The 10,534-nt window shown below is 40.9% G+C and overlaps 1 protein-coding gene across 2 annotated transcripts in view; it reads right to left on the bottom strand.

The window, feature by feature from the left end:
• Window positions 1-10,534, bottom strand: part of MAP3K5 (mitogen-activated protein kinase kinase kinase 5) — a 204,885-nt gene that overhangs the window by 28,739 nt on the left and 165,612 nt on the right. For both annotated transcript variants that reach the window (XM_049654422.1, XM_049654423.1), the window contains 3 exons: window positions 6,280-6,437; window positions 3,974-4,151; window positions 3,183-3,203 (listed from right to left, as the gene is read on the bottom strand). In XM_049654422.1, the coding sequence (XP_049510379.1) occupies window positions 3,183-3,203; window positions 3,974-4,151; window positions 6,280-6,437 (357 nt within the window). The remainder of the gene's footprint in view (window positions 1-3,182; window positions 3,204-3,973; window positions 4,152-6,279; window positions 6,438-10,534) is intronic.

Consider the following 10,534-nt stretch of genomic DNA (forward strand, 5'->3'; position numbering starts at 1 on the left):
TTTTTAAACCATGTTCCTCACAGGCTTAAGGGTCCACCTTAGCATCTCGGGGCTGCCTTAGTTGGGTTGAGTGAGCAGGATTCTGTGATTCTAGAACACAAGTTCCAAACCTGTTTTGCCCAAAACAGATGTGCTCTATCAGTCTTATACATCAGGGTTCTGTTTAAGGATGCATATGAAAAAGGGTTCTTTGCCAAACACGAATTGTGGAAACCATTAGACTATGTGATCTCCTAGGTCTTTCCCAGTTCTCAGGTACTGTGAGTCCATAGTGGACATGAGCTTTTATTTTGGAGGAGACTGACCTGGCACAGTAGGAATTGCCAACATATCATCAAATATTGATTTTAAAGAAAGTAATTTTTGCTAGAATCATCTTTCCCTAACAAGTGTCCCAATACTACAAAAGGCCTTACTAAAGAAGGCAGATATAAAATTATAAAAAAGGAAATCCACTGTTGCCTAGAATCCCTTTTTTACCTAATTCGTCTTGGGCTGGGCTGAATCAACAACTGCCCCAGTATCAAAGACATGGGATGGTCAGTCAGCAAGTGGTCAAGTGGCCTCTCGACTCTGTCTGCTGTGACTGCAAATCAATAATGATTCGCAGCAAGGAGTGGGGGGGGCGGTAGGCCATGACACTGATCAGACAGATGGACGTGTTTGAGAAGCACTCATCTGATTTACAAATATAGGAAAGCCAGACAGACCTTTTCTTTCTTTTCTTCCTTCCCTTCCCCCAACTATTACCAGACTCTATCCCTTATGATTCCATGTATGTGTGTGTGTGTGTGTGTGTTTGTGTGTGTTTTATTCTGTTATATATATAACTGTAAGAAAATATACCAAAGAATGCATATTATTAATGGTAGTTATTTCCACAAGATGTGATTTGGGGTGATTGTGATTTCCTTTCATTTTTCCAAAATTTTAAAACCTTCTTCAATAAACATGTATTATCTTTATAATCAGAAAAATACATGTGATAAAAAATACTTTTCACAAGCAAATATTCAACAGGTGGTAACACTGTATAGCGAAGAGCTTGATTTACCTAATGACACAATTAGTGATGATTCAGAAGATGAAAAAAAAAATCCCATTACATAGCAGAAAGTGACATTTCTCTGAAAATGTATTGCCCTATCACTGGGAAGCTCTTCCAAGCTGCTGAGTCTTAGGAAGAGGGTTTTCCAGCCGTATCCAGGAGCTTCCTTAATCACAGAATCTTGCAGGTAGGACATGTCCTACCCCTTGATTATATCAAAAATGCCACGCAGGGGCATTCTATTATTCTAGTCCCCTTGTAGCTCAGGTGAAGAAAGCAGGTGTTAGAGAGGTACCTGGCTTTGGTTCCAGCTGTAGAGAGGAAGAAGAGAAGTATACAGCTTCCGGGGATAGTTCATCTCTGGGGAAACCATCTCACTGATCAGCAACTAGAAAATCTCTCAAGGATGAATTGGTTGACCCACCTGCTGTCACTGAATTTGTTACACTGCTGAATTACTAGAAGGTAGGAACTGAGATGAAGCTAAGAAGAGCTGCTCTGAGTTTACCAATTTAACACCACAATTCCTTATTTCAATGTATAGAGACGTGCAAATTGGTACACTGAAAATACATGGCAGGGGAAAGTGCTCACATGTGCTATTTCCCAAATTTACTTGACCATGGAATTCCCATTTTTCTGGAACAGCTCATGGACCCAGCATTTCATGGACTATATTTTAGGAAGTGCTGCTACAGCAGAAAGCAAAAGAGTAACCTCTTACTTGCTGGTAACAGTAAGGTTGTCTAAGAAGAGAAAGGTTTGTCGGGGGCCCCAAACACAGGACTGCTTTCGAGAGACATTTCTGGGAGCTGTTGAGATCTCTCGTGTGCTTTGTTTCACTTCGTATTTACAGGAATAGATTGCAGAATGGACAAAACAGCGGCTAGCTTGGCCAAATATGGACTCAAGGCTTGGGAGCACGGTCTTCATTGCTATTAGACATCAAGCTCTTAAAGCTAACATCACTGGTACTGGCTAACGATCAGGCAGTGTAGACATAGGACATTTCTATTATCATAGAATTATAGACCCCGTGGTTTTAGTTCCAGATTACAGTCTTTCCCCGGTTCTCCACTCCTCTTTGCTAATTCTTACATGGAGCCCTTTGGGATATGACCCTGCTTTACTACCTCCAGCTTCTTCTCTTCCCCATGTATTTTAAGTACCAGCAGTTCTGAGCCACGTCCTGCTCCCTTCACACCGTGGGGTTTCACACACACTGCATTAACTCAGGCTAGGACTGACCTCATCTGGCTCCCCACTCCCCAGCCACCTGTTAAACTCAAGTTCATCCTTATTCATCGGGGGTTGCCTCACTAGAAAGTCTTCCTTGGAACCACTTTCATAGACTGATGTCAATCACTCTGTCCCCCTTTACAACCCTCTCTGTACTGACTAAATTACACTACGGTGTTGTTGATTTATTCCTTGTGCATCTTCCCTCTAAGAATAACAGCTCCTTAAAGTCAGGAACTATGCTTTTGTCATCCTTATATATTCAGGGCCTAGCACATTTCTTGGGCACACAGTGAATGCACAGTAAGTGCGTATTAGGTTAAAATGACTTACTTAATTCTCTGGGTCTATGTGTGGCAAAGGGAGAGCAGTCCGGGATTGGACAAGTCATGTCTCCCTAAGGGTGAAGGAGACCCTCCTCATCACCACCCTCCCATCCCCCTTTTGAGGGGAAGCCGAGTACAGCCATTGGAGGTGGGGGCCCCTCCAGGAAAGCCGTGGCTTATCCTCTGGACAGAAACAGTGTATGACCTATAAAAACACCTGGGGAAGGAAGAGTCCTGCAGCTGTGTTCATTTAGGAGAACTAGGCCAGGTTATAGTTTATAGTTTTAATTAACAGGAGTCATGAAGTTCTCGGTCACACCTAAGAACAATCCCAAGCGGGATTTTAGCTGTTAATTAGGTTAGCACATCTGTTTTTGCTTTCTGGGGGAGAAGAGGGGTTTCTGAAGGAATGGCCCAGCCAGGCTTCAGCTGCTCATATCCTTGCTACCCAGGAGCCTCACATGGAGGCAAAAAGCAGAGGATGAGGCTTTTTAATGGGAAATCTAGAGCTTATATCGCACGATGCACCAAGTTTTGGCTCGGTGGGCAAAATATAAAAACGAACTCACCATTTGATCCAGCTGAGAGGGCTGTGGAAAGAAGAGCAAACAGCAACATGAACACATGTTGGCTTTGTTGTTAAACAGAAATAATGAAAAAGTGCTTGAAAAGGGATCAATGTCCTTTCCAAACATTCAACCCATCTACACTCATCCCAAATAAACCCAAAATGCCAATAACAAATGGATCATTTACTTGCCTTTCCTTTCTGAAATAAGCTATGGAAACTATTGCAAGAGACAGTGTATATTTTCACACCGCTTTTTTTTTTTTTTTTTAAGTAACTGACAATCTTCTCTTCTCTCTCTCTTTTTTTTCTTGCAGAGGGCAGGTAGTAGTTATTCCAAACAATATTCTCTAAGAGGCAACAGGTATTTTCCACTGACTAAAATTAAAAGAACATATTATCTGGATGGCTTGGAAGTTTTAACAGCTCCATAATAGCCCTGTAGCTCATCAGTGGTGATTTAAAGTTTCAGCTCTAAAAAGCTGTATTTCACCCCTATTATGCTGTAACCATTGTATCAGTGATGCCAGAATGCTATAGCTACTGATATACTACCTACCTACTAACCAGGTGATGAAAGACTATTATGTATGAGGCCCTGGCATTTGTGAAATTGATGGTAAGACAGCTTCCTGATACCAAAACTGAACGTCTGAGAACACTCAGCTAACGTTCACACGAATTTCCAGTGATACCTATCTATAACAGATTACCTTACTTCTGGAAAAATCTACCGTAAAGGCTGAGGGTTTAGTGACTCTGCCTCACATCCTCCTCAATGCAACCACATACCTGAAAGCTTAGGTTGCGTCTTCTTCTTTTTGCTTGAAACTTTTAAGAACTCGTCAATAAGCAAGTCGTTAGCACAGGCTCTCTTGTCGGGGTCCGGTTCAAAACATTTCAATATGAACGCCTTGGCCTCTGCGGACATGGACTCTGGGATCTCCGGGTGGACTTTAAACATTCCCACCTAAGACACAGCACAAGGTAACTTCCGAGTGACCCTCGCATCACATGAGCTCCAGGATCCAAAACTTGGTCCCCTAGCACAACAAAGTCCTTTACCATATACTTCCTACAAACTCATGTCTTTTCTCAAAGCGAGATAGGATATTTTTTTTTCTAGGTTATGGGAAGTTTCCAGAGTGCTTTTGTAACCTCATCAATGACATACACAGAGCAATCATGATAAGACAGTAGACAGCATAATGAAGTAATAATTCAGTCCTCAAAGTTTTAGAACACATTAGCACACTGGCATGCAAGAAAGATACCTGTAATTGAGACCATTGTGTTGGTCCTAATAGGTATATGCCAGGAATCGTGTTTGGTTTTTTGATTTATAAGTTCCACTGAATACTCCCAACAACCCAATGGATTAAATATTATCCCTGTTACATCAAAGAGGAAAATGAGGCTCAGAGGGGTGAGGTTACATGTTACAGAAACAGAGATCTGGGATCGAAATCTTAATTTTTTTGGCTTAAAGCCTGTGTTCTTTCCCCTATGCCATGATTTGTGAATATTTTTCCTGCCCCAAATTGCTCATATATAGAGATATTTTTAATTACTTTAAAATTAAACAGAATTTTTAAAGCAATTAGAATTTTCTTCTCATCGCTGTCATTCTAAATTTTTTCAGTAATGTTTTCATGTGTTAGTAAAGAAAATGTTCTAAGGAAATATTTTTTGTTACTATATAGCTTATATAAGTGAATTACTATATAGATAATAATATACAGTTATTTATGGTTAATTATATAGCCTTTACTATATGTCGGACACTATTCTAAGTGCTTTGCATGTATTATTTCATATATGTCTCAAAAAACCTTTATTAGATAGGTACTATTTTTATACCCATTTTATAGATGAGGAAAATGAGGTACAAGAAGTTTAAGTCATTTGCCCAATGTCCCCAAAGAGTTTGACAGTGTTGAAGCCTACGTTCAAACACTGTAAATCAGTGCTCGAGTCTATATTATCTCATTTAATGCATATTGTATAATAATCCCTGCACCGATGGGGAAGAGAGCAGCATTTCAGAGGGAACTCCTAGAGATGGGTGAAAAGTTGAAAGACTGACCAAGAAGAGAAAGACATTCATTTATGTCAAGAAGGGCAGCTCTCTTAGCAGCTCTCACTGCCCTTCTCGTTTGGTTGCACTACTCATTTCTGTATCAGCAGTAACCCATCAGATCACCTTCAAGCTTAAAGTAAGGCAACCTTTACACAAAAGCGGAAGGTAGGTCACACAGGGCTCATCACGGGAGGCAAGTCGCTAAAAACATCGCCAGCGGCAGGGAAAGAGATAACAACTTATCAGAAGTTCTCTGCCTTATAGAACGACAGACTTGAGCTCTACTCCTTGGGAAACAAGTTCTCAGTTTAAATCTTGGGCTTGGCAGCGTGGCAGGTAAGGGCAGGTGGGGACTGAAGGGACTCAGAACTGGTCACTGCTTTGCTCAGTCCCTGAATTCTGAAGCAGTGGCCCCTGGGCTTTCTCAGCCCTATTTCCATATTTGGTGCTTCCTATTTTGGGAGGTGGGCTGCTTCCCACTTCCAGGAGAGGGCAAATAAACAGAGTAGAAGAGTCGCTATGTAAGAATATGATTGACGTCCTCAAAGTAGCAATTATGCCCACCCCTTTCTTAATGGAGCCTCTAAACTCTTCTGATAGAGAAGGGAAATATTGCTTTGATTTAATATTTAAATGAATAAAAAAACGTCTTTAACATCTCCTTCCATGGAAGATTTTCAGACTATTTCCCAAAGAGCTTAAAGCATCTTCCATAAAGTAGTATGTTATTTATGTTGCATTGTGAAAAGGCATCAGAGGAACTTACATGGAATCTCACTTTATAGCTGAGAAAACTAAGGCAGGGAGAGACAGAAAGATCCTCAGTGTGAGGCACACACATTGACTTTGAGGGATGTGAATCTTCATGAACTTTAATGAACTTTGTGAGCACATTTAATGTGCTTACCTACGCTCCTCTCCTTTGGCCTAAAAAAATTATCACGTAGACACATGGAACATCTAATCTAATAGCTTTATCCAGTGGTTTTTAAGACATTTAAGACATTTGAAATGTGACCTTGAACATAGCTGCTTGTGGTTCTCCCAGTTCATAAAAAGGTGGTTTCCCTGTGGCCATTTCGATGATCGTGCAGCCCAAAGACCAAATGTCTGCTGCTTTCCCGTAGCCTCTTGGTCCTTTGTCTATGATTTCTGGTGCCATATACTGAAGGGTACCTGGGGGTAATTCAAACACACTTCTACTTTAGAAAACACATGAATATCTAATGACAGCTTTAACTGTCTACATAAATAAGACAACTTTAAAAGCATGATTCAGGTCTTAGTATCTCATCTTTTCTTGTTTTAAGTTTATTTATTTTGAGAGAGAGAAAGCAGGAGCAGGGGAGGTGGCAGAGAAAGAGGCAGAGAGAGAGAATCCCAATCAGGTTCTGCACTCTCAGCACAGAGCCTGATGCAGAGCTTGATCCCATGACCATGAGATCTGACCTGAACCAGAGTCAGATGCTTAACCCACTGAGCCACTCAGGTGCCCCTCATCTTTTTTTTATGCCTATTTTATTTTGAGAGAGAAAGAGAGGGTGCAAGAGGAGGAGGGGCAGAGAGAGAGAGAGAAAGAGAGAGAGAGAGCAGGAAGCCTGACATGGGGCTTGAACTCATGAACTGTGAAATCATAACCTGAACTGAGATCAAGAGTTGGATACTTAACCAACTGAACCACCCAGGTGCCCCAATATCTCATTTTTTTGTGTTCCATTTTTCTTGGCCATTAATAAAAATGGAAATAACAGTTGTCATAATGGATTTTATCAGGGATATAAGAATAGTTTGCCAATGTGATCTGGTCATGAATAGATGCTTTCTCATCTAGATACTAGAGTATAAATGAGGTATCACTTTATTGGGGCCTCTTAGAAACTTCTAACAATTAGTCATTTGAAAACAACAGAGAATATATCAACACACATTTTTTGCAATTAGTTTTTCAAATACACAAAGATTCCTATTATGCATACTTCTAATCTTTCCAGAAAAATTCTAGGCCATTCATCCATTTTTTCTAGATCTATATTTCTCAATTTCTTTTTTTTATAAATTTTTTTAACATTCATTTATTTTTGAGAGACAGAAAAAGAGAGAGTGCAAGCAGGGGTGGGGCGGAGAGAGAAGAGACACAAAATCTGAAGCAGGCTCCAGGCCCCAGCCCCCGATGGGGGCTCAAACCCATGAACCGTAAGATGACCTGAGCTGAAGTCGGATGCCCAACAGACTGAGCCACCCAGGTGCCCCAATATATTTCTCAGTATCTAAATTGAATGATTAATTCTTCTGTCTTGATTCTTATCTCTAAATCACGAAAGCATGAAAGATTCTGAAAGCCATTGTTAAAAGTAATGTAAACCATTTTTCGTGTACTCTGTTCTGTAAATCAAATATATATGGCTTCTGCTGCATGCCTGTGGTCCATGGAATAATAGGTTTAACAGATCAAAGACAGGTCTTGAGCCATTAGTACAGACAAATCACCAGACACAATGTGAAGAAGAATACAATGAAACATAGGAGATTTAAAAGGCTATGTGGAATCAGAGAGTTGAAGAGTGTGGTAGGATGGCAAGAGCATTGAATGGGGAGTCAAGAACACTTGGTTCTAGGTTTAGTCTGGTCTATCCCAGATAAACACTCAACTGTGGTTATCTCAAGTGGTTCAAACAAGAGGCTGGCTTGGCTTCTCAGAGACCCTAGATTGATTCCCCCAAATCCAACAATGAGTCAAGAGTGTGAACAGGAACAGATTATTGCCACATCCCCTGCTACGATATACTCCTACAAATGATATAATCAGCAAACAGGAACTCATCCAAGATGCCACATTCAATTATCTCCAATCCTGAGGCAGTTGCTAAAAGAGCTACTTCAGTATTTTCTGATTCATAACCAAACTGACAGACAACCTGATAAATACAGACACCTTTTATGAATGCCTCATGCATGATTTACAGATGAAACTGCTAGGCACAACTCCTCTAAGTTGTTCCCATGAAACCCACCAACACAGGCTAGAAACTGGCTGCTGTTCATACAACCAAATGAAAGTATATTATCTTTGTCTAGTATTGTCATCTTGCCAGGTTACCCGCCAGCTCTCCTCATTATGTGGCAGTAGCTCATGTTCAAGTTCACATACAATTGTACATGCCTACTGTGAGCTTAAATCAGCAACATTATTGGAGGGAAGCATTTCACCTAGCCAAGAATAAGGTAATACCACTCTTCACTCTTCAAATCCCCTACCCTTAGTAGAAAACCGCTATGATTTCTCTTCATCTATAGCTGATGAGCTATAGTGATTGGTTTTTTGGGTTTTGTTTTTTTTGTACCTGGATCTAAAAAAGAATGGATGTGAGAATTTAAGTTATACTAATATCTGAGTAGAAATTGCAACTGGTTAACAACAAAGTGAGCTTTAAAAATTGGACAACTCAGGTAATATCAATACATTATGCAATGTTTCTATTCATCAGATAATATTTCAAAGAGCTCTATCTGCCAATTGTGCTTAATTATCCCCCACAGAGTAAGTGCCAAAAAAAAAAAAAAAACCCTCAGGCTTAGTTATGTATTCATATATGCTCTCTTTATTCCATAATCACATGACACATAATATTTTATATAAAAAGATTTACAGAGCCAGATAATGAAGATGTAAGCCAATCTGTACAGTAGCCTACGGAAAAAAGTGAGAGCATTAGCTCTAAAGTGCAGATCTTATACATCTGCATTCCAAGGTTTTAAAAAATCACTTTAAAATCATCTCTTTTAGAATTTCTTTGCCACTGCATCCACCCTTGGAACCACTACAACTCAGTGGCTAAAAGTGTGAACTTTGACATTCTACTTAATCCACTCATTCACTCAGCAGATTTATATTGAGGGCCTGTTATGGGCCAGGCACTTAGAATACAGCAGTGGAGTAAACAGACAGAAATCCCTGGGCTCATGGAGCTTACATTCTTTGCAGCGGGAGACACACATTAAACTCCAGCATAGTAAATAAGTAAATTATATAGCATGCTAGAAAGTGATGTGTTAATGACAAAAAAAAAAAAAAAAAAAGGTAGGAAAGGGGATCAGGAATGCCCAGGGAGGGCTGCCACGTAAATAGGGTGGTCATGTTAGGCTCACTGAGATGACATCTGAGTTAAAACTTGAAGAAGAGGGACTTAGTTAGCCATGCAGATCGCTGGGAGAAGAGTGTTACTAGCAGAAGATAGAGCATGTGCAAAGGTCTTGTGGCAGGGCTGTGCCTGTGAAGGAAATGCAGGAAGACCAGTTTTCTGATACAGAGTGAGTGATCAAGCAAGCGGGGGAAGAGTAGGAAATGAGGTCTCGAAAAGGTAATAGACTCCGAATCAGGTCAGATTCTTGTCCACAATATTAGGACTCTGGCATTTGTCTGAATGAAACAGAAAGCCACCGAAGTCTCAGGTGTAACAGGGCTTGATCTGATTTAAAGGGATCACTCTGGCTGCAGTGTTAAGAATAGAAAGTAGGAGGCAAGAGTGGGAGCAGGGAGAACAGGCTATGGAGGTAACGCAGGTGGGAGATGAGGGAGGCAGCAGCGGAGGCAGTGAGAAGTGTTCCAGTTTTCGACATCTCCTGAAGGTAGAGCCAGGAGGTCTCTTTGCGGATTGGGTTGGGGTGTGAGAAAAGAGGCACCACGGACAACTCTAGGTCTTGGGTGGCCATCAACTGAGATGGGGAACAGTGTGGGCAGAACGGGTTTGGAGAGAAGATAATGAATTCCATGTGGCATGTTAAGTCTAGTTTGAATCCTAGCTCTATTACTTACTAGCTCTGTGACCTCAGGCAAGTTATTCGACCTCTTTTAACATTAATTTCTCATCATAAACTGGGATACTGATAACTTAAGGATTAGGGTTCATGTACGAATTTCAGTAAAACATGTATGTAAACCGCTTAATGCAGGCAGGTATACTGCCAGCACTCTATACATCCTGGTTGATGCTGCCCATTCCCTCTCGCCAAATCACCAAGAAGTGGAAACAGGTCAATATCTTTCAAGTCAGGTCATCAGAGGTTGACCAAGCAGCCGTGAGGCCTATCCGGTAAGCAGATCAAGGTGTGCCCACTCCAAGCCCTCTTGACCAGCCCTGGAGACAGACCAGGCACATTAGTTACGCGTGTCACTCATGTGAAGCCAGCATGAGAAGAGCAAAGGGCTCTGGGAGGATTGCTTTACTAAAACTCTTTTGGGGACTCAAAAAAAACCAAAAAACAAAAAACACGTC

The sequence above is a fragment of the Panthera uncia genome (assembly GCF_023721935.1).
Source record: "Panthera uncia isolate 11264 chromosome B2 unlocalized genomic scaffold, Puncia_PCG_1.0 HiC_scaffold_24, whole genome shotgun sequence".
In the NCBI taxonomy this organism is placed as follows: Eukaryota; Metazoa; Chordata; class Mammalia; order Carnivora; family Felidae; genus Panthera; species Panthera uncia.